Source organism: Oryza glaberrima, chromosome 4 (assembly GCF_000147395.1).
Source record: "Oryza glaberrima chromosome 4, OglaRS2, whole genome shotgun sequence".
Classification (NCBI taxonomy): domain Eukaryota; kingdom Viridiplantae; phylum Streptophyta; class Magnoliopsida; order Poales; family Poaceae; genus Oryza; species Oryza glaberrima.
Window position 1 is genome coordinate 453,438 of NC_068329.1, and position 23,751 is coordinate 477,188.

The following is a 23,751-nucleotide window of genomic DNA, read 5'->3' on the forward strand; positions in this document are numbered from 1 at the left end:
AAAAATACGGTGGATTAAAGAATGAAGGGAACTGAAGAGTGAAAAAGATTGAAAGATATATATAGGCATGGGCTACACACTGACAGCTACTAAAACACGAAAGTAAAAGTAATCCACATCGTTTCTTTCACCCTAAACATCTCCAGCCAAATATAGTCATCATCGGTTGGCTGTTTGCTGTAATTAATTTTGTTGGCACTATGAACTCACTAGTCACTACACATAGACATAGATATCTGGGATCAATCCCTGTCAGCCAGAGTTGGGACTGGAGCCCCAACCAGCCCCAACAGTGGATTCACCACTGGTTGTTGCAAAGTAAACTCGCGGGCAGATTAAGATGGTAAAGTCTCCTTCTAAATGTTATATAAGAACACATACTAAGAGCTTTAAGAAAATGTTTTAAGAAATAAACGATTCGCCAAATAAACCTAGCCTTCTTTTACAGCTTGTATGTTACATATTTTCCAGTAGCCTACTAAATACGAAAGTACTTATTCCCTTATTGATTGTTGTTTTTATTCTCTTTTTAGTTCAGGTTGAAGAGGGCAAAGATTAAGGTTTCGTCAGTCATTGCCTTTGGATTGGTGTTATATAGCTATGTAATGTTCCACGGCTACTGCTTTTGATTGAAGGTTCTATTTCAGAGATTACTCGAATATGAAATATAAAGGTATATTTTATATTAGAATTGTAATGATTTATTTTGTTACTGCGGGTACCCGCATTTAATTTGTAACCTGAAATGGGTATCGACATCACGGTTTCACATGAGATGGTTCGCTGTTCTTTTGAGCCGCACACGATGTCCGTACGGTGGTAGGCGGGGTGTGATAAGGAAGGATTAATTACATCTTTAGCGCAACACATGCATACATGGAGACAGAAAGAATCATGCAAAAACCATTGAACCCTCAGTCCAAGAAATTAACATTTGACAAACTACATCATTGACCTAACTAGTTTGTGTTTAATCTAATCAGCTGGTCCACAATTAATGGTACACACACCACGAATTAACCAAAAGAGTTAACTGAGTCTCTTACGGAAGTACTGTTTTAAACACTCTGGCGGACTTCAACCGTTTATTGCATGTGAATTAAATTGTTAAGAAAAATTCTAAAAAATTGACAAGATAGATTAATATGTAATATATTACCTAACAAATATATAAGTTCAAATTCAACTTCTACAAATTGTAATAAAAATAACTGTGAATATATTTATACTAGTTAAAATTCAATTTGTTAGTTTTGATACAACTTGTAGAAGTCGAATTTGAATTTAAATATTTGTGAAGTGATATATTACTACATACTAATCTGTCTTTCAAATCTTATTAAAAAAATTTCATAATTATTTAGTTGACATGCAAGAAACGGGAGATTAGCGTGCATCTTCCTCTTTTACTTCTCAATTAATTGATGTAGTGACCATTTGTGCGGACTTGTCGATCGCGCGCGTCAAACAAAAAAGAAATATTTAAAGAAATTAAAATATTAGCACTAGCTAGTGTTGTACTTGGTGCAGACTGTCCTGACCTCGCCGGCGTCGCCCTCGAGCACGCCGACCGTCCCGAGCTTGGCCATCACCTCCGAGAACCTCTGCAGGAAGGCGTCGGGGTTGGCCGCGTAGTAGGCGACGTAGCCCGCCGTGGCGGCGTGCGTGGCGGCCTCCTGGTCCACCTGCAGGAGGCTCCTGTTGCTCATGAGCTGCGCGTAGTAGGCGTTGTCGACGGCGAAGGGCGTGACGGGGTCGAGGAAGGTCATGGCGTCGTCGGCCGCCGCCGGCTGGTCGGCGAGGCCGCAGACGCCGACCATGTCGCAGCGGAGGCTCTCGTCCATGGTGCCGTCGTCCGGCCTGGCGAGGCGGTAGCGGAAGGAGGAGCAGTGCGCGGCGCCGACGGTGTGGGCGCCGAAGAGGAGGACGGTCTCGTCGGCGGTGAAGCCCTTGGCGGCGAAGTGGCGGAGCGTGTCGTCGAGGGAGGAGAAGGGCGCCGGGAGGTCGACCTCCCAGGAGTTGGAGTGGAGGGCGTCGCGGCGGCCGAGCGCGACGTCGTAGGCGGCGCCGCCGAGGAGGGCGACGGAGTCCCGCGCCATGAGGGCGAGCGCGTCGGCGCAGGAGACGACGCCCGGGCAGGAGGCCTCGAGGGCGGACTTGACGGCGTTGACGATGTTGAAGGCGCGCAAGGTCTGGTTGGGGATGGCCACCCGCTCCGGCGACGGGCGCGTCGGCGTGGGGACGATGAGCAGAGAAGCGTCGCAGCCCTGCAGCCATGAAACATATGATGAACGAACCCTAGCTAGCTACTCCAGATCGATGGCACGTACGTACGGTGACGAAGCAGTCGTGGAAGAGCATGCGGATGATGGCGGGGGCGATGGTATTGTCGTTGTAGAAGCGGCGTTCCATCACCCGCCGCACGATGGCGTCGGCGTCCGGGCACGTCGCGCCGTAGTACCCCACCTCCAGCCCCCAGCAGCAGCACGCGGCGACGGCGATCTGCAGCTGCAGGATCAGGAGCACACCTGCATGGCGGCGTCTCATGGCTAGCTTAATTAGCTTGCTGTCAAGTACTAGCTTAATTAGTATGCATCTTCTCACAAGACAACATGATCGATCTCATGCATGTATATATATCGATCCATCGCCGACACCTTAGCTATAGCTAGCTAGTTTAATTAATTACCTGGTTTAATTACGCCGCGTACTCTCTCGATCTTCGTATAAGATCTAATTTTATTCGATATTCAGTTAAGACGCGTGTGTACCAGTTTGATCCAGCTGTAGTGCCAGTTTTTGCACGACGACTAACACGACTTACCAAGCTGCACGGCTAATCATATCGGTAATATGCTAATCTACTTCTAGTTAAGCTAGAGATTGGCCGGTTGCTTCGAAGTCATACCACACCGTACCCTTAATTAATTACATGTATATGCATTAGTACTACAAAAGAGATTTTTCCAAATGATCAAAATCAAATCTTCCAATACGGTTGGGCCAGCCGTCTACACCAAAAAGTATGTAAAGATCACGATTTTTCCATGCGGATGACGCATACATGCAGGTTTTTATGCAGACCACATGCAAAATAAAAAAAATCACGAAAAAAATTTTCAAAAAAAAAAACCCTAACCCCCGCCACCACAAGCTTCTTCGCCATCGCCAGATCCACCAGTGCGCGTGGGGGTAGGAGCAGCTGCTGCCTACTAGATCCGCCCGCCGTTCACAGACGTACCCGAGGACGGCGCCGTCGGATCCGCCGCATGCTGTCGCGGAGGCCGCAGCCGCACCCAAGGGCGATGGATCCGGCCCTCCCGATGGGCGGCGGCGCCATATCCACTGTCCTCGCCGTTCTCCATTGCCGCCCGCCGCAGCATCCGACGATTGGCCTCCTCATCAGCGGTGCCGCCCACTCCCATTCGGAGGAGGAGAGGAGAGGGGAGAGAGACAGGAAAGAGGGTGAAAATTTTTTTTGAAGTGGTGAGGAGGGAAAAAGAGAGAGAAGGAGAGAAAAAAAGGGGGTATTTTTGCATGTGGCTCCATAAGAGGACTTCATGTGAAAAAATAAGCTTATTTTTACAAATAGTCCCTTAAGAGGCCTGTCTGTAAAAATAGATTTTTGCATACGCTCCTCTTAACAAGTCGTATGTGAAAATGTGAGTCAATTTTTGCGGACATCGATAGTTATGGTCCGTCTTCAACCTGTTGAGGTGCTTGTCTAGGAAAATCATTTTTGTACTAGTGATGTGACATCAAAGTGTGCTTTGATTATTATTTTGTGATAAATAATTGGCTTGTGAGATAATTGATTTTTATATTTGATGATTATTGGTGATGTGGTGCTAGCTAATTGTGTGGGACCGGTCAGACCGGGTGGAGTAGGTCGATCAGACCGGCTAGCCCAACGGTGTAACCAGCTGATTTCTGATAGGTGTTGGTTTCGGGTTGTTTATTTGGATACTTATGATTATCTCATGAGTATGATTTCTATACGTGTGTAATATTGTTGTGTGTTAATGTTGAGTCAAGTTGGGAAAGAACTTGTGCTCGGATATGGTTTCTTGTTTGATTTATGTGTAGTTATGTCTTGATGCCTCAGGATAGCGTTGCCAGTGATGAATCAGGAGTCAACTTGGAAGAAGATGGCGTCTGAACGATTGGAATATCACGCGGGATGCTCAAACTAAAAAACAATGCACGTGGTTGATAGAGATTTCATGCGGCATACGATGAGAGATTATGTGCATATGAAAAGCGAGTTAAATTTGGAAGGAGATCAAATTTGAAAAATAGAGTTTAAATTGGAAAGAAATAAATTAGTTTCTCGTACGAAGGGTTTTCTAGTGGATTCAGAGGCGGATCCAGAAAATTAATTTGTTGGTGTCATAACGTGTCTATCGGTGTCATAATATGCTAATTATGCTTAAATCAAGGTATTATAACATATGGATAAGTAGTTTCGCTATAGGTTTTGCTGAAAGTCGTCGGTGTCGCCTGGCACCTGTCATTGTACTGTAGATCCGCCCCTGAGTGGATTACACCACAAAACAGATAGGCCAACATTGGTCGTCAATCCTGTTGTTTTGTGTCACATCCTCTAGAAATAGCAGAAGGTTCTTTGCTTTGTTGGCTTTGTCAAGAACTCCAAAATTTGCACCACAGCATTCCAGCAATTTTGCATCTTAGTATGATATGGTCTGTTGTTTTTGCGGTGCATACAAATGAAAATAGCTGGTAGCTACAAAAAACTTCGTACGTAATATAATCCGTTGTCAATAGTTATCTGTAAAACGAATTATATTGTTCTTAAAAGCTGCAGGGTACATATCATTATATTTGGTCTTATTTCATGTATCCAGTGTACCTATGAACCTTATGAGGTCTGATTTGACTCAAGATCATGTTTCTTCATGTTGATTGTAAATAATACTTACTAGACCTGGAAGTATTGAGATCTGTTTTTTTTTTAAAAAAAATTGATTATTCCTCTCCTCCTTAAGCATATTCTAGTTACAGCTTTTTTGCAAGCAAATTCAGATGTCTGCTTCACAGCTTGCTCTCTCCTTTTACCTTTCAATGGGCCAGCAATGGAATGCCGACCAAATTTTATTGAGAAAATGAACAGCAAGATTACAGTGTTACAGTAGGGACAAAAACATAGTTGTTGAGGCAACAGCCGAAGGCCAGTCTCTAGGTACCAGCCCACACCTTGGTTACAACGAGAACTGCTAGCTAGCACTACTAGGAACACCTCCTGAATATTCCTTCTTCTTTTACTTATAAATTGTTTAACATAATTTTAAATTTGATACTAACTTGACCAAACTAACTGATAAGTAATATTTATATTGTATTCTACATATGTGATATTTATTAATTATTTTAAAACTCTAATTTTAGTTAATTCTAAATTGTATTCCTATAGACTCTAAATTCATCTTCTAATATTTCTTATTTCTCAATTCCGAATTCATGTTGTTTACAAATTTTATTCCACTATTGACTCTAAACCCTTCTTTCAATATTCCTTGTTTTAGTTATTTCTAAATTTTATTTCTTTTTTTTAATTTTGAATTTCTCTTAGTTACAAATTGTATTTTTATCATATGGAATCTAAACTTATCTTTCAATATTTATTTTTTTTAATTCCGATTCTAGTTATTTTCAAATTGTATTCATATGTGGACTTTAGACTCGTTTTGTACTATTTCTTATTTTTCCAATTTCGAATTTTTGCTTCTTCTAAGTTGTATTTCTATATCTATATGGACTCTAGAATTATCTTTCAATATTTCTTATTATAAATTTCGAATTTTAGTTTTTTCTAAGTTGTTTTTCTATATGGACTCTAAATTCTATTTTTTTAATTTCGAATTTCAGTTATATCTAAATTGTATATGCATTTCTATATAGACTCTAAACTTATCTTTAATATTCCTTATTTTTAATTTCGAATTTCAATTATTTCTAAATTGTATTCATATATGGATTCTATACTTCTTTTTCAATATTCCTTAGTTATTTCTAAGTTCTACTTCTATTTGCTCTCTAATCTCTTATTTTGATTTTCTTTTTTTTTTTCTGAATTTTAATTAGCTCTAAATTGTATTTCCTATATGGACTCTAGTCTTCTCTTCCAATATTCCTTATTTTCTAATTCTGAATTTTTAAATAATATTTCTATATGGACTCTACTTTTTTCTTTTTCTCCGATTAATGTGGGAATTTCTATGCCGTGAGAGCAAACGTGGAGGCTCCTTTTTATATTACTTTAATAAGTTAATAGATAGATTGTTTACTTCATAGCCTGCAAAATTTACTGGTAGTTTTGCTAAAAAAATTTCACTGGTAGCTAGGCTGGTAACTGCAAAAACTTACTCCTAAATTTTCCTTTTGAATACCTTCTCCGTTTTTGCTCCGTAGCCCATCCAGGATCCAGCACTACACTTTTAGAGGAATAAAACAATCATATATAATTCCTGCAAAACTGTTTTGGAATTCCAAACAGGGTCTGCACTCTTCAGTTCCATGCAGTACTGTGAATTTCCAAACGGTACCTTGAGTCTTAAGAGTTAAGTCCCCACTTTGATGATCTCTCCTTCTACTGGAGAGAAAGAGCTTTCAATTCCAATACCAATTTTGATTTCAACATAGGAGAAAATTGTGAAGACTACTTGTTCTTTTGTCCTTAACATGGTTTTAAATTTGTTTTTTCAGTCTTCAGTTCCAGGTGACATCAAAAGAAAGTGTTCGTAGTCAAGTCCACGAAGCATATTTTTCTCAAAACAACATGTAAAACTCTAGACATGGTTCCTTTTCTAGGTCCTTACCACCTAATGTGGAGTGCAGGACATCCACTAATTTTCTGTTCATACAAAATGAACAGAAAATGATCGGTAGCTACAAAAGCTCTTGTGTAATCCGCCAATGGCTGTTTGTAAAACAAATCATTCACTATATAACGTTATCTTTGGTCTTATTTTATATGTTCTGTTTACCATATGCAACTTATGAGGTTTGATCCCTTTTTTCAATTTGTTAATGCTTCTCCTCCTTAAAACTTATCTTTGTCTATTTATAGGTTTACTCGGCTCCCTTGTACTGCATGTTCTAGTACAGCATTTTTGCAAGCAAATTCAGATATCCGCTCTCTTTTTTTTTTTTTGTTCCAATGGGCCTCGATGGAATGCCAGCCAAAGTTTATTAAGAAATGGAGAGCAAGGTTACAGTAGGGACAACAAACAACATAGTTGTTGAGGCAACAGCCATGTAAGGCCAGCCTCTGGAAACCATCCCACACATTGGTTACAACGACACAACTGCTAGCTAGTACTTCTAGAGTACCCAGCTTTGCTCTCTGCTAGATCAATCCGCAAGGTTGGTATGAGTGATCTTTTATGCTATTGCGATAACATCATACTTCAATATCTTTTCATCTATTCGTAGTTCTCCAATAGTATTCTAATGCTACCGTTCTTTCTCTTCTAGTAGCAGGACACCGTTTTACAGATTGGTAGCTCAAAATGGATGAGACGGTCAGATCTGCCATTGTTGGGGAGGCTATCAGAGGAATCTTTTCTGGTGTTATCAGCAAGTATGAGGATAATTCAAACGAAGGAGATAACATAGAGAGGCTGGAGATGGCGCAAATTAAGCTGGAGGCTGCGATTAAGACTTCCAACAAGTGGCAGATCACCGATACGCCGTTGCTACGTTGGCAGAAGAAACTGAAGCGCGCGTCTCAAGAATGTGATGATACGTTGCGCAAATGCAAGCAACGCGCTCTAGAAGACAAAGAAATCGAAGTGCAGGTCAAGCAATCCTCATTTCCTAGACGTGTTGCTCATGCAACCAAATCTTTCGTCGTCTCATTCATCGGCCACAATAATGATGGCTACTCAAGCAACGCTGTTGTTCGAAGATTTGAGAGGATTGCAGATAGTGCTGACAGTTTTCTGAGGTTTGTGCAGCTAGGCGGGAGACCACGGCAATATTTGTTCTTTGACCCTCTTATTGCGCATCTTTTCGCAGGCAAATCTCTAAGATATCAAACATTGCATGATGGAAGTCAATACCATTTCTTCAGTATACGCCCTATGAGTTTTGAGGAGCGTGGACTAGAGGCCATGCTGTTCTTTGTCTATGAAGATTGCAAGGTGCCCAAGAACAGTTTTCGGTTAGGATTCATACTGCGTCTTTCAGAAAGTACAGACGTCATGGGAATTACAGTCAAATGCTTACAGTCAGTCACACCTCACTTCAAGTCCACAGCCGAGATTGTTGTCAGGGAACTCACTCAGCTCCCTACGCAAGATTTCTCATGGTTGCCACCATACCATGAATATGGAAGCATGGAACACTGGGACAATGTTCAGACCACCTTGACTCAATGGTTCCGGCCAGATCCATTGTGCTGCTCCAAAGGATACATTCCTGCTTGCAGCAGCAGCAGCTACACAAAAAGTAGTAGTCTGTCAAGCATATTTCCAGAACCAGTCATTCAAGTATTTTTGCAGTGTCACATCTCACTGTCTGAATACAACAACTTGCAAGGATCATCAATCATCAGATACGGCACATCTTCACTGGAGAAATTCCCTCTTTTGAAGCTTTGGTTTCTCTTCATGCCACATGACTCTGTTGAAGACCTGGAACCTACTAGCGCAGCCGAGAGCTATGCATTAGAAGCAATCGATGGAGAGAAGCAGCAGAAGGGGCATGTAGATGTTCATCCTCACCAACTGGACGAGATGTTGCTGCCCAAGGCAATCAACTACCTTTACCACAATGCTGAGGCAACGACATACCAGATGTACTGGAAATCCAAACATGGCAGTGCACACCTAAGTGTGGAGAAGACAAGCATGGCGACACCTCCACAAGCTCGCAGAACCACGCGGCGGCAAGGCAGGATGAACAAGATCAGGGGGCTTCAAATGCAGGAGCAGATAAAGAATGGGCAGTGTTGGAAGCAGGTAGCGAGAGATTTCCTCAAATTCTTGGATCTGCGTTCGTCAGATAATTTGCTGGGCTTGTTCATGGCATGGCTCAATCATAGAAACTAAAAGATTTATTATGAGGAGGTTAAACCAAGTACTGAAAGATCGAACGGCTTATGTTGTCTGCAAGGGAAATCGTACAGTCCTTGTTTCTTACATGATGTGGCCACGGTAATTTTGCAAGAAATTTTACTTCTTTCCCTAATTTAGATTTCCACGTGAACTATCTGCAAATAATATTTGCGTGACTATATATGTTTGTAGCCAATCTAGCATACAAAACTCTGATAGCCATTTCTGTACAATTGCTGTGAAACTCATGTACTACTGTATTTGGGGGATTTGATTTCCCTCTTGTTCTGAACAAAGCGGCCTTTTCTACATATACTATACTGTCGTAGTATGTTGTATCTTCAGGTACAAAGACTTTTCAGTGTCTTGCAGATGGTTTCAGTTATCGTGAAGTTTCATTCTTCATTCATCCATCCATCCTGCTCATTTCCTGTTTGCATAAAAATGGTGGCGATTGATGGCTTGGATCATGCTTTGTTGGATCGATCAGGGGTCCATGCTGGTCCAGTGATAAGGACACTGTATGTGCAGCAGCATGTAGCCATGTCTGCACTGCATGGCAAAGACAGAGACATGCAACAGAAGGTGACGCTTCTCTGGACTTATAAATTGAATCAGATCTCAGCCTTCTCTGGTTGTTGGTTGGCACAGTATGAACCTGAAATGCCTCTCATCTTATCTCTGCAAGTTTGTTATGGCACTAGTTTTACCTCAAAATTCAATCAAGAACTCAATCTGGAAGCTTATATTCTCGTGTACAAAATGCACCCAAGCTACACATTGTTATCTCCGATTTGATTGCTTGATTAGATTCAATTTGAACAAACTTGGTAGTGCTGTCTCAGGTGAATTGGTAAGTTATTGTAATTGGTTAGGTAAAGTAGCATGCATAATGGATGCCACGCATGGTTATTACATGAAAATAAGCGAGTTGCGCACAGATTAGAGGATAACCACGGGCTTAAAAAGCAAGTTTTAGCTAGCTCTCCACCTGACCTGTACCAGAACTTGATGTAGTAGGAGTATTTGTTTTATCAGCACTCCATTCAGTCAGTGCGTGCTACTACTATTTTCGTTTCTTCACTTTGCTGCTGACTATTGATCGATGTTATTACCATCATCAAATTCCTACCCCATCAAAAAAATTTCATAGGTTTACTGCCATAACCACAAATGCACCAACAAAACCACAAAGTATATATATAGCCTACGTAACGTACTGTTATGTCTAATAAATTACGGATACAATCAAGTGAACACACTATACTAGTCATATACTGTACTCCACTAGTGTGAAACAGTACATAGTACTAGAAGTAGTAGTACAGTAGTGTAGGTGGTACGAAATTGAAGGAATGAAGGTCCACCGCTGGCATTGCAATTAGGCAATGCACAACACTTGTACTGTACTGTCCGCATTCTCAAAGAGGTTGCAACTTTGCAATATGTGCAGTTGAAATCTGAACTCACTAAGGACTTATTCGTTTTGAAGGATTTCTAAAGGAAATCTCAATTCCTTTGGAATAAGCACTATTCATGCATTGGTTTGTAGGATTCAAAGGAAAATTTTCCATAGGAACACTATTCCAATCCTCTAAAAATCCTCCAAAATGTACTAATTCCATAGGAATGAAAACATCTACTCTATCCTCTTTTGTTTAGCTCGGTGGAGGAAAAATTCCTGTGTTCCAATCCTTTGTTTTGCACGTGCATTCCTACATTATTCCTACGTTTTTCCTATTCCTGTGATTTGGAAATCATGTGAACCGAATAAGCCCTAATATGCTATGTAAAAGTACTAATAAGATCCCACAGACGAAAATATATAATAGTACTAGATATTTTCTTGGAAAAAAAATATAGTTACTACTATACACGTAAAATAGAATGGAGGGACAAATAATTCAGGGACAATTACTTAAAGACAAGTACCAACAACTGACGTTGGTGTCCCACATATTCCCTGCTACATACACCCTTCGATCTCAAAATAAGTTCATTTCATTTCACATATACCAATACAAAGTAAAATAGACTAGAATACCCTCTCTTTCTAAATCCCCAAACAACTATTTCTCTTTTATAGAAAACTTATTTTGAAACAAACGGGATGAGCTAAAAGTGAATTTATTCTGAAACGGTGGGAGTATACTATATTAGAATTAGCCTTTTTCTTTTAAAAAAAATCCAGGACACTAATCAATAATCATAGCTGCTTGCATTGGCTCCTCCTGGTCCTGGTCCTGCAGGCTGCATATGAAAGCACTCAAAACTAAAGATCCTCCATCTCCATCTGTTCGCCTCACCGACACCATACTATCAGTACGTGTGGAATGGGTACGTAACCGTAACCCAAATATATATATACAAGTATGCTGGTAAAATTTGGCTGCCGGTGGATCGACCCCACGAGTGGCAGCGTACGACGAGACTCGTCGATCAGTCAGTCAGGCACCAAACAAAACGTACTGTCTAGGAAACCGACATTTTCTCCCTCAAGAGGCCAACACAACGACGATGACGAAGAAGAAGAGAGGGAAGATAGAGCTAATCAAAAGAAGGTACAATAATTAAGTGAAGCCAGCAAATTAATAGCTAGTGGAGTGAGTTAGGACCTAGCTAGTCATCAGACCACTACATGCAAATGCAAAACATATGCAATAATGCAACCATAATATGTTGGTTTCTTTTTTTTTCCTTTTCATTTCTGGATCGATCAGCTATCGCATCTGTTTACACATGCAGAACGCACACTCTAGTTCAAAAAATATCATCATCCATCAACTAAGTATCAATTAATACCCCTAAACGAACACAAGACAACAAATCTTTTGTTTCCTGTTTGATCCTAAGAAGAAAGAATGTTAGGGTCATTATTAACTTATTGTATATATTACTCTTTTAATTAAAGCTGCTCTGGTTCCGTACAGTTAAGATATCCAAACTGAAAGGCAGTACTACAACCTCTTCTGAAAGAAGAGATTAACGCTAGCAACTTCCAGAAAAGAAAACAAGAAAGCAAAGAAGAGAAAAGACAAGAAGATACAGTTACACACACATCCCCAAGCAGAAGAAGAGAAGAAATTTGGAAGAAGCAAGGCAGTTACTAGTATAATTAAGCATTCATAATACGTGTAGGATAGGAGCGATGAGATTAAGAGGAGGAAGGAGGAGAGATTATTACTACATACAAGTGATTGTAGAGGTGCACGTAGGGGAGTGATTTAGAGTAATTACAAGTGGTGGTGCGGATCGAGGTTGTTGACGAGGGCGAGGGCGTTGCTGGTGGCCTGGGAGACGGCGACGACGCGCTTCCTGAGGGCGTCGACGTCGATGCCGGGGGCGGCGTAGGTGGCGAGGGAGTCGAGGCAGGTGGAGGCGTCGGTGAGCGCGGCGCTGGCCCAGGTCTGCACGTTGCTCAGCCGCCACGCGAACCGCGGGCTCCCCGACCGCCCCATCCGGCTCATCTCCGCCGCCGACTGCCGCAGCCGCTCCTCCGCGTCCCGCAGCGTGTCCGCGCAGTCCCCCACCGCGCCGCCCCTGCCGCCGCCGCCGGAGCGCTTGGACGAGCTGGAGGAGCCGCCGCCCCCGAGGTAGCCCGAGCAGGAGCGCGCGCGGTCGGCGCCGACGGTGAGCGCGGCCTGCGCCAGGAGACGCGGGCTGCGCCCCACCGCGGGGGCCTGCGGCATGAGGCTCCGCTCGCACACCTGCGGGTACCGCGTCGCGCGGCACGACCGCCGCACGAAGTCCGCCGCCGCGGCCGGGCTCACCGCCGGCCTGGGCCTGGTGGACTGTGACGCGCCGGCGATGGTGGCGGCGGCGGCAACGGCGAGGAAGAGGAGGAGGAGAGGAGGGTGGCGGCGTGTGATGGCCATGATTTTTAATTTTTGGTTGAGATTTGTTTGAATTGAGGAATGGGGAACGAAAAAATGGAAATGGTCATGGTTTTATTAACCGAATTGAATGCCACGTTACACCCCCTTGGCATGTGAACGCACCGAAGATGGAGAAAGAAGAGGAGTCAAAGCGGTCAACGCTCAAGTTTTAGCATGAATTTTTTTTTCTTTTTGTTAGTTACTCCGTTAGGCAACCAACCAAACGAGTCAAGCAAGGGCAGTAGTGGCAAACTGCCAACACGCCTACCGTCTTATACCAGGGATTTCCAATGAGGCAATGACAACCACTTGTTGATCATGTGTTTTATACTGGTATGAAAGAATTTTGGATAAATGTGTATCTACATTAGTGAAAAGGAATACAAGATGTCATCACCACGACCCACGTCTTTAAATAAACATCAACATTATAAGAGAAAAAAAATTAGTAAAAAAAAGCTAACAGTATCAATGGGTATTCTAGAACCTTCATGCACCTCCCATAAGATGTGCGATAACAAATATATGAGAATGAAAAAATAGAATACATTATACATTAGCCATATAAAATATATCGATGACAATCTAATACTAGTACTATCAAGAATAACGAGTATCAATGTATATATATGAATAACAATTAATCTGAAGCTATGATTAGTTCACTGTGGCATGGACGACATGTTACATGTTTTTATTGAAAATTCATTTGTGACGGTGGTGGTAAAAAAATCAATTTTTTATATTCTCAATAAAAACATGAAACATGCAGCTTTCCAACAATTTTTTTAATATAAAGAGCATTTTTCACTGATTCTGACAAAATTTTATTCATGAAAAAGGATTTAAAATAAATTAGTTATGAATTTTTGAAGTTTACACATTTTTTAGTTGAGAGGACATATTGGTCATTTATGGAAAAACTAACATTTGACTAGCGGTCAACAAACGGTATAGTGATGGGAGTGGCATAAAAGGGTGGAAAAACTTGAATCAGTGGTATAAAAGGGAGAAGCCAATTTTAAGTGCCATATAAAGAAACTGGTCAATTTCGAATGGCATATAAGGAATTCCCCCGATGATTTTCTATCTATACTCTATGATGAAGCTAGAGTAAACAGTCTCTAGTTTTCTGATTGCACGCGTTTTGAACAAGTAAATGTTATATTTTTCTTAAAAAGTATTATATAAAAGTTTTCTAAAAAAATATATTATTTTAGTTTTAAAGCTTAAAATAATTAATATTACTTTATTTCCTTAATATATGACGTTGGCTAGTTTAAAATTGAACTAACCAACGTTATAAAAAAAGGACAGAATAATTAATCTCTTCTCATGGTAAAATGAGAATAGATCAAGGAATAACGAAGAGGGGGGCAAGATATAGATAATAATTTTTTCCTCAAAAAGGCACATTAACAGAATATCCATTTACCCAAAATGCCTTTTTGCGTATAAGTTTTTTCTTACAAGTTAAATAAATATACTTTTTAAGTTTATAAAATTTAATGCTTAATCTTATTAAAGAACTTTCTCGTTTTACATGTCGCAAACAATTCTCAACCAAATCATCTCTTACTATAAACTATAAAGTTATAGCCAACTGAATCCTAAAACTTAATATGCAAAAATTTCGCATCATCATCCACTAACAATTATTACATTTAAGCATCATGCAAGCATGCTATATTATCTATAATTTTTTAATTTATTAAAGTCTAGAGATTTAAAATGCAAGCATGTTAAGTAATCCCACATAATTCACATAATATTTCAATATATATCCCTTTATTATTTTTACAAAATCCTATATAACAATAAAGTTCATCCTCACTTAGTTAATGCTATTTCAATTTTCTCTTATTAAGCCATACCACATCAATTATTTTTAGTCCTTAGATTGATTAATCTATGATTCAAATTATCTCTCCTTTTTCTTATCTCATTAGGCCATATCATCTTTTTTTTAGCTCTTAGTTGTATGGCCTAAATTATCTTTCTTCTTTTGTTCTATTATAAAACCACATCATCTTACTTTTACATTTGAATCATCGTTTTGTATACTATTTAAATTTAAATCACACCAACTTATGTAAGCTTTTGTTGTTTAAACTATTTTCCATATTATTTTTACCTTTTGTTATCATAGTAAATTCCCGCAGCAACATATCAGGTTTCATCTAGTCTCACAAATGAACACAGCCTTAAAAATAGTTGCAATTAATGTATAAGATGCGTGGAGACTTAGGGGGTGTTTAGATCTAGAAGTGTAAAGTTTTGGCGTGTCATATCGGGTATTATTTAATGTGTCAAATGGGGTGTTCGAGCACTAATACAAAAATTAATTACAGAATCCGTCAGTAAACCGCGAGACGAATTTATTAAGCCTAATTATTCTATCATTAGCAAATGTTTACTGTAGCACCACATTGTTAAATCATGGAGCAATTAGGCTTAAAAGATCCGTCTCGCAAATTAGTCGCAATCTATGCAATTAATTATTTTTTTAGCTTATATTTAATACTTTATGCACGTGTTCAAACGTTCGATGTGACAAGATGAAAAATTTTAGTGTAGGATCTAAATAGGGCCTTAGGGCCTTAGGGAGTATTAAAGAAGATAGAAAAAAGGGAATGATTACGAAGATACGTCAGACTAGGTAAACCATTTACCCATATTAATTGAGTATTAATAATTTTAAATTTTATAAATAAATTAATATGTTTTTAAAGTAACTTTTATATAAAAATAAAAAAAATACATTTAAGAGTTTGAGAAACGAGACCTTTTCTCTCTGTCCTCTCCAAACGCACAGCACAGAAAGATTGCATTGAAAGCTGTCGTGGAAGAAAGTTGACAGGAGGATCTAGAGAATCTGAGAAGGTGATGCTACATGTTAGTAGTTGGTAGTTAGATTGCCGTGATGTTAGGAGGAGCTGTGGCTGTTTTGCTGTGACTGTTCCAAACCTTTGGATGCTCTTGTAGTATACTAGTAGTGAACATATTTTTTTTCTATTTAATATCATTTAGGAGTCCAAATATTCATTTCAAAATAAAAATCTATTTTGACAAAATCTCATATAGACATTTCAAATGACCTCCGACGAAAAAAGCTTTATATAAAAGTTATTGGTCTAAATGAAATCTACAACTTTGTAGTCTATTACTTTTTCATTTAAAGTTGTCTGGAGTGTTAAATAAGCATCACTAGTTTCTGTAGCAATTAAAATTGATTGGAAGAGTCTAAATGCAATTATAAAATCTACACTTACAGCCCTTGCCATTGCTGCCTTCTGGAAGGGTGATTTTTATAAATCACCATCTTAGGGCGTTAGGAATATATTTATGTATTTTTAGAACAAAAAATGTTTTTATAATTTTTTAAAAAATAAATATACAAATAAAAAATTCAGAGGCTGAGGTAGCTAGAGATTAGGCCTTTCACAGTGCACACAGCTAGACCGGTTCCTACTTGTGCCATGATGGATTCGCGTCGACGTGGAGGGCGCGCCCGTGAGCAACCTAGGGTTCTCGTCTCCAAACTGAGGACTGCAAAACCTCGCAGAGACGAGCGAGCGCGCGGCGACGAAATCGGCATGAACGCGCGCTGTGGGCAGCGTGGCTTTGCCCACCCGTGACCTCGCGCCCATTCCTCTGGCAAAATCTCTGATTCGCCCTCCAAAATCATCTCCTGCCACACCGATTTCCTTCTCCCGCCACTGATTCCTCCGCTCCTGCGCCGGATTTTTGCCTTGCACGCATTGTACTAGCTTCTTCCTCAGTTTGGGGTTAGTAAGATTGCAAGAACAAGATGGAAATGAGAGAATTCAAAAGGAATAGACCTTTTTCAAATAAAAAAAAAGGGAATGAACTTGCTCCTCAGACCAAAGAAACCACAAAGACATGAAACAAAGAGTGCAGGCAAAAAAAAAAAGGGATGCAATGCAAAAGGAGCTAACAAGAAGAAGGCCTTTTCTTGATCTTTATCCCTAGCTACTACTGAAACAGGCCATGGACTTGGAAAAGCCAAGCAATATATCATGAGAGCTCTCACCCTTTCTTCCTCCTCCCATAACAACAATGGCCATACATACAATTACAAAAAACCCAAGAAACAACCCACAAGACAATACTGCAAGCACACAAGCATTTCTACAAACAGAAGCAGTGCATATAGATCAAAAGGCCGGTGGTGGTGGCCGACGCCGCCACGGCAGCCGGGGACGCCTCCCGCCGCCAAGAACCGACGGCCGCACGCGCACCGGCGTGCCGCCGCCAAGAACGAGGGAGAGGAGGTGGCGTACGCCGAGGACGAGCACGCTGAGGAGAGAGTGGGCTCTGCCCGACACCGCGTCTCCTCCGCCGCCGCTGCCATTGGAACCAGCTCCATCGGCGCCAGAGACGGCAGAGGCGGCGGCCGAGAAGGAGGAGGAAGAAAGCCGCCACGCGTGGAGGAGGAGGAGCGGGGCGGAGAAGAAGCGGTGGGGAGGAGGGGCGAGAGCGATGGAATGGGAAACGAGTCCACGCGGGTAGGTGATGTGTCCTCGTGGTAGGGTCACGTGCACTATGGACTGGGTTTCCTTCACCAGTGTCTCCATCCAATTGAGCCACACAAATATAGATACTTGTACTGTGGGGATGAGTGTCTTTGGACCAACTTTTTTATTAGGATCCGGGCAACCGGTGCTTGCACTGTGAATAGCCTTATGTTAGCTGGGCCTTATTATACGGGCTAATACTTGATGCCAACTTGCACAAAACTTGACGATGAAATGTGGACCTGGCCCATATCATTTTGGTTCTGGTAGCCCTGCTCTTGTTAGCCCAAATTCTGGATTCGGGCCTGCTCTTGTTCTCCAAATCACTCCATCAACATCTGTACGGGAAAAAAAGGTTCACTTTAAATCCCTTAAGTGTCAAGTTCCCTTGTGTCCTTCAACCATAAAACCGAGTAAGACACATTCTTCATCCTCAAAAACCAGTACTAATATAGTCCCAATGTGGTTTTGACAACAATTTTAGCCAACGTGGTATATTGACTTAATCCCATCTAATACGGTGGCACTTACATGACATAACAATTAAGAATAAATAAATAAAAATAATGGTACACATATGTCAATCATAAGGGAAGAAAAGAAAAACATGAGGCCTAACGTGTCATCCTTTCATCACTATCATTATCCTTGTAACAGCCCTCCCACAAGAACTGCGTAGCTAGTCTATCCGACGGACATGTCCACTTATACATACCACTTCACTTACACTTTCATTATTATTTCGTGTAAAAGGGTTAATCCAAAAGTGATATGGTCGGAGGGATAAACCCTTATAATTTGGTTCCTCTCTTACTAAACATGCACATAGCTTGTATGTGCCACACATGTCTTATTCTAATTGGGTTAGGATGTCACAATCCTCTCTCTCCCTCATCCTCTCATCTAGCTAGCTAGTGGTGGAGCCAAAAATTTCTCCAGCTTACGGTTCAATTGATGTAATTTTCACAGGCTTATCTTTTCTTCTTCTAATTTTTCAAATTTTAGAATGTTATTTCGATGGGTATTTAGGGCCAGGAGTAGGGCTCTAGCCCTAGTTGCCTTACTCCTTGCTCCGCCCCTGCAGCTAACGTTGAGGCCATAGGAGTAGCCTCCATGTCATCGACGTTGTCCAACTACCATGACGGTGGCAAGCATTCGTTGACACCCCCCTACCTCGATGGACCTCAACAATGGTGGTTGTCGATGAGGCAAGAAGATGACAACCGCTGGCTTGGGCTGCTGCCTCCTCTTCACCTTTGCCATGGGCCCATGGTCGTTGGATCCATAGAGATCCCATTCTCGATTGGCTGCCTTGCCGATATTCCTAAGGTATCCTCCATTGCACTCCTCCAAATCCCACTACTCAGCTCACCACGCTTCTTCCTCTCCACCACCCCCAAGACACTCTTCTCCTCCTCATTACATGTCCCCATCCGCTCCCTCTTCACCAACGTCGTAGAGGACATCGACGACATCAGCCCACCACGTCTCGTAGTTGACCTCAACCTTGAGACCATGATCCTCCTCGTCGATTTGGATGGATGGGGAGCTCGTTATTGGTGCGTACTGCCCTGCATCCTGCAGGAGAAGAGCGGAAGAGAGAGAGAGGGGCAATAAGTGTAGGGATATTTTTTTTCCTAATATGTGAGTTCCACATTATTTAATTTTTTTTCTCTAATTATAAGTGGGACGTAGATGTCACATCACCTAACACTGATGTCAATATTGAGGAATTAGCTGTAGAAACTCGATAATTCGATAGGGGACGCCAATTGGACTTTGTAAAAAGAAAAGAAAGATAGAGAGGGAAAGAGAACGGAACAGAGCGGCGGCTGGCGTGATAGTAGGAAACGTAGTTTACACACGCGTCTCTTGGCGTTGCGTTGCGTGCGTACTTATTCTTGTCGCGGCGTGCCATTTCCGGCGGGGCGGTGCACTGCATTATTGTTGCCTCGCTCGCTCGATCGATCCCCTCTCCTCTCCAAATCCCATCCCCAAATCCCGAATCCTCCATCGAGATCGATCGACGTCGAGCGGAGCGAAGGGGGGATATGGGCGGCGTGGCGGCGGGCACCAGGTGGATCCACCACGTCCGGCGGCTCAGCGCCGCCAAGGTGTCGGCGGACGCCCTGGAGCGCGGCCAGAGCCGGGTCATCGACGCCTCCCTCACCCTCATCCGCGAGCGCGCCAAGCTCAAGGTCCTCTCTCTCTCTCTCTCTCCCCACCCATTTCATCTTCATCCTGCTTTTCAGCGATCCTCTTTCTCCAGGTTCCCCTTCTTTTTTAAAAAAGCTGCATATTCCTCTCGGTTCGATTTCACCCCCTTTTTCTTTTATTTATTTATATTTGCCCAGTTAATGGGTAATCATGTTTAGTGTCAGTATCACCCGGTCTTTTTCTTTTCTTTTCTTTTCCTTTTACTAGTGGTAGCATGTGCTCTCCCTTTGTTAACACTGTATCCTGCTACTGCTAATCGATTAGTTAATTATACACCATTCTGTTGTTCTCACACTTGATCTCTCTCTCTCTCTCTGCACTTGTGCACCCAAAATTTTTTTTTTTTGCTACTTAACTTTACTGACTTACTACCAGTAATAATAATCTCTTAATGCAACAACCATAATATAGCACTTGCGTTCAGATAGGGGGCATCCTTACAACACTGCTCTGATGTCGCATTTGATTCTGAAACCCCCACCCACCTGTACTACCCAAACCCCTTTTTTTTTTTTACTTATGTTGCTTTTAAGTCGATTCAACACGCACCAAATGTTGTAGGACCAGACTTTCAACAGCACAAGTACTCCACACAAGAAATTAAGTGGCTAACCTTTACAATCATCTCTTCCCTCAAATTGTAGGACAAGATACAGGACTATCATTAATACGACCCTTGGCTTTGTCATGAACTGACTGTTGTATGACCTGTTTTTTCTTCTTTTCTGTGAAATTTAATCAATCATTAATTGACCATCTACCAGGCTTTCAAATCATATCGCGAATGCGTAATGGATACATGGGTTGGATCTGTACACCTACATTTTACATCTGCTACCTCAAGTGTTTTTTTGTTTGCAGCTCATTTTATATATGCTACCTCAAGTGTTATTTTTTTTGTCTGCAACTTATGTAACGATTGAGTCCTTTTAAGGCTCATATCAAAATTATTTAGTGGGCCAAAGGACTAAGATATGGTCAAAGATGGTCCTTCGCACACAGCATTGCTTTCAGCCTTTGCTTCAGCTGTAATCCAACGTCCTCTTAGCTTAATCTACAGATTTATGTTCTTTCTCTGAAGCAATTATGTTTACCATGTTGCACCTGAATACCTAACAAATTAGAGATGGAAAAGTTTAACATTTGGAGCTACTTTGTTTGAGTTCGTAAATAAACCTATGGCTCATTGAGAGTGGCATTAATCGTACATTCTCTGCAAACTAGTCTTAGTGTTTTTTTTTTTCAGATTCTAAAGATTTTATACTTCAGTTTCTACAAGATTACTTCATTCTAGGATCAAATCTTTTAATTAATCTTGTAACATTTCTGACAACTCTGCCAACCCTGACTTGGAACTTTTGCTTGTGTGCAGGCAGAGTTGCTGCGTGCTCTTGGTGGTGTGAAAGCTTCAGCATGCCTCTTAGGTGTTCCTCTTGGTCACAACTCATCGTTCTTACAGGGACCTGCATTTGCTCCTCCCCGGATAAGGGAAGCCATTTGGTGTGGAAGTACCAACTCTAGCACGGAAGAAGGTACAGTTAACGTGTTCAAACTATATAGTAGCATATCTTGTATACAATAAGCATTTATTGAAATATGCCTTGCCTTCTTGTTGTTCAGGCAAAGAACTCAATGATCCTCGAGTGCTAACAGATGTTGGTGATGTCCCCATACAAGAGATTCGTGACTGTGGTGTTGAAGATGACAGATTGATGAATGTTGTAAGCGAGTCTGTCAAAACAGTGATGGAGGAAGTGAGCACATTATCCCACCATGCTTGTTTCAAAAACTTGTTTGTCGATCATCTCAGCTATTTCCTTGACAGTAGTTAGCATAATTTTTTGAAGTTTATTTAAGGATCTGGTGAAGTCTGACATACATCTTAATTAATTTTAGGACAAATATTTGCTTGGACAAAACTTAAAAGCTATTGAAGCAGAGTAATTTATTAACTATGCCATACTTTTATGTAGGATCCTCTTCGGCCATTGGTCCTGGGAGGCGATCACTCAATATCTTATCCAGTTGTTAGGGCTGTGTCTGAAAAGCTTGGTGGACCTGTTGACATTCTTCACCTTGACGCACATCCAGATATCTACGATGCTTTTGAAGGAAACATCTATTCGCATGCTTCTTCATTTGCAAGAATAATGGAAGGAGGTTATGCTAGGAGGCTTCTACAGGTACTTTTATACAGCTTTTCGTTGTTTTTTGAGGGAATCACCAGGAGGGTTGGTATCCCACTTGTATATCTTTGAGTTCTGCATTCCAGAACTATCATAGTACTACTGAATGGATGTTTATCTAAACAAAGGGACTACTATTGAATGAACGAACGAATGAATGAAGTATCTCTTTTATTTTTAAGCCCAAATTTAAGGAGAAGGAAAATACAAACACAATATTGAAATATTGGGTTATAATCTTCTCTATAACTAGCGCAGCTATCATTGCTCTGAAAATATGGTTTCACCTTTAATCCTGATGGTTTTCAGGTTGGAATCAGATCAATTACCAAAGAAGGGCGTGAGCAGGGGAAGAGATTTGGTGTGGAACAGTATGAGATGCGCACTTTTTCAAAAGATAGGGAGAAGCTTGAAAGTCTGGTAATTTTACTAAAAATAACCACGTCAATGTCTTTGCAATCACCTGGGTAATTTTAATATGATGATTGGGGACATATAGTATTGATGTGTGTTATGATTCTTTGTAGTGTGATAATTGCAAATTTGCACTTGGCCATTCATTTAAACATACTAATGTATCTATTTGGCCCAAAGGAGTTTTAGGGTCCTTTTGGGCTCCGTTACTTCCTCCACAGCTTTTGGTCTCTCTTAAAGTTGCAACTCTGATACCTCTACCATAATGTTAGATAAACTTTCATGGGATTAAGTTTAATGCTGTAATCTATTCGTAGATGCTCTGTTTGGACAGCCTTGTCTACAACAGCTTGGCAACCAAGGCCATGGGTGTCTAGTTTGAACTTTCAATGCTTTGGCGATGTTAACCTAGGAAACTTTGGTAGCTTGGACCAAGATTTGCCATTAACTTGGTTTGTCACCAAAATTTGGCAAGGGGCCGTTCGCATTGGCTCCCTAATCTGTTTTTATAACCAAACTTCATCAGTCGATGGGCTTTGTAGTGTGCCTTGTGGAAATAGCTATTCATAAAATTGCTTAAAAAATAAAGTGGCAGAGTGACAGTTACCTTGTCAAAACCATCAAGATCTGTTGGAAAGTCACCCTGTTACCTGTCATTGTTGTATTTAACCAGCTGAAAAAGGAAGGTTCACAAGTGGAACTTAGGATTAAGCCAATGTTTTATTTATTTTCCAAAGTAAAATTTTGATGCCATCCAATCTATGTATATGTATTTCCCAGTTGGGATCCATAGCATGGATATCCTTTTATCCAAATGTCTAACTTATTCTTTTTATTTATTGGCAGAAACTTGGGGAAGGTGTGAAGGGAGTGTACATCTCAGTTGACGTGGACTGCCTCGATCCCGCATTCGCGCCAGGTGTCTCTCACATTGAGCCAGGAGGCCTCTCCTTCCGCGACGTGCTCAACATCCTCCATAACCTGCAAGGAGATGTTGTCGCCGGAGATGTGGTGGAGTTCAACCCGCAGCGTGACACGGTGGACGGGATGACGGCTATGGTTGCAGCCAAGCTGGTCCGGGAGCTCACAGCCAAGATCTCCAAGTGAGCATCCATTCAGATTCAGGGCATATCATATCACCAACCAACCCGTTGAGTCTGAAGCAGCAAAGAGGATGATTCCCAGACTCCTTTAGCTGTTAGTCTAGGTTCCTATGTAGTAGACATCAGCTATGCCAGATTTTGCATGTGACAGTCATTTATATACTCATTAGGTTGCAATAATGTTTGCCTCCATTTTGCACTTGTGATGTTATGGTTACCCCTCATCATCGTGTGCTAGAAGAATGCATATGAACCGTTTTTGTCGTGCTTTCGGGCAACATGCTGACGACAAAAATGCTTGGCCAATAAGAGTAATAAATTATTGGCATTTTAAAGACAGA

General features: G+C 41.2%; 4 protein-coding genes across 4 annotated transcripts; 2 read left to right on the top strand and 2 right to left on the bottom strand.

Annotated features, from left to right (window-relative positions):
- Positions 1–1,399: 1,399 nt before the first annotated feature.
- LOC127772157 (peroxidase 44-like) lies at positions 1,400–2,585 on the bottom strand. The gene is made up of 2 exons (XM_052298148.1): positions 2,335–2,585; positions 1,400–2,267 (listed from the first exon to the last, which is right to left on the bottom strand). The coding sequence occupies exons 1-2, from the start codon at positions 2,545–2,547 to the stop codon at positions 1,506–1,508; spliced, it is 975 nt and encodes a 324-aa protein (XP_052154108.1). The 5' UTR covers positions 2,548–2,585; the 3' UTR covers positions 1,400–1,505.
- Positions 2,586–7,529: 4,944 nt separating this feature from the next.
- On the top strand, positions 7,530–9,071 carry LOC127770094 (uncharacterized). The gene has a single exon (XM_052295768.1). The coding sequence runs from the start codon at positions 7,530–7,532 to the stop codon at positions 9,069–9,071; it is 1,542 nt and encodes a 513-aa protein (XP_052151728.1).
- Positions 9,072–12,161: 3,090 nt separating this feature from the next.
- On the bottom strand, positions 12,162–13,066 carry LOC127769694 (21 kDa protein-like). Its single transcript, XM_052295311.1, has one exon. It carries the CDS (start codon positions 12,950–12,952, stop codon positions 12,311–12,313), a length of 642 nt encoding a protein of 213 aa, XP_052151271.1. The 5' UTR covers positions 12,953–13,066; the 3' UTR covers positions 12,162–12,310.
- A 6,316-nt stretch (positions 13,067–19,382) lies between these two features.
- On the top strand, positions 19,383–23,609 carry LOC127770677 (arginase 1, mitochondrial). Its single transcript, XM_052296485.1, has 6 exons — positions 19,383–19,688; positions 21,080–21,239; positions 21,328–21,461; positions 21,681–21,890; positions 22,203–22,313; positions 23,154–23,609. The coding sequence occupies exons 1-6, from the start codon at positions 19,542–19,544 to the stop codon at positions 23,412–23,414; spliced, it is 1,023 nt and encodes a 340-aa protein (XP_052152445.1). The 5' UTR covers positions 19,383–19,541; the 3' UTR covers positions 23,415–23,609.
- Positions 23,610–23,751: the final 142 nt, after the last annotated feature.

Excerpts from the sequence above, each read along its gene's own strand:
- LOC127769694 (XM_052295311.1), bottom strand. The coding sequence starts at position 12,952 with ATGGCCATCACACGCCGCCACCCTCCTCTCCTCCTCCTCTTCCTCGCC.
- LOC127770094 (XM_052295768.1), top strand. The coding sequence starts at position 7,530 with ATGGATGAGACGGTCAGATCTGCCATTGTTGGGGAGGCTATCAGAGGA.
- LOC127772157 (XM_052298148.1), bottom strand. The coding sequence starts at position 2,547 with ATGAGACGCCGCCATGCAGGTGTGCTCCTGATCCTGCAGCTGCAGATC. Across the intron at positions 2,268-2,334 it reads TCCACGACTGCTTCGTCACC|GGCTGCGACGCTTCTCTGCT; the intron begins GTACGTACGTGC and ends TCATGGCTGCAG.
- LOC127770677 (XM_052296485.1), top strand. The coding sequence starts at position 19,542 with ATGGGCGGCGTGGCGGCGGGCACCAGGTGGATCCACCACGTCCGGCGG. Across the intron at positions 21,462-21,680 it reads TCAAAACAGTGATGGAGGAA|GATCCTCTTCGGCCATTGGT; the intron begins GTGAGCACATTA and ends ACTTTTATGTAG. Across the intron at positions 22,314-23,153 it reads GGGAGAAGCTTGAAAGTCTG|AAACTTGGGGAAGGTGTGAA; the intron begins GTAATTTTACTA and ends ATTTATTGGCAG.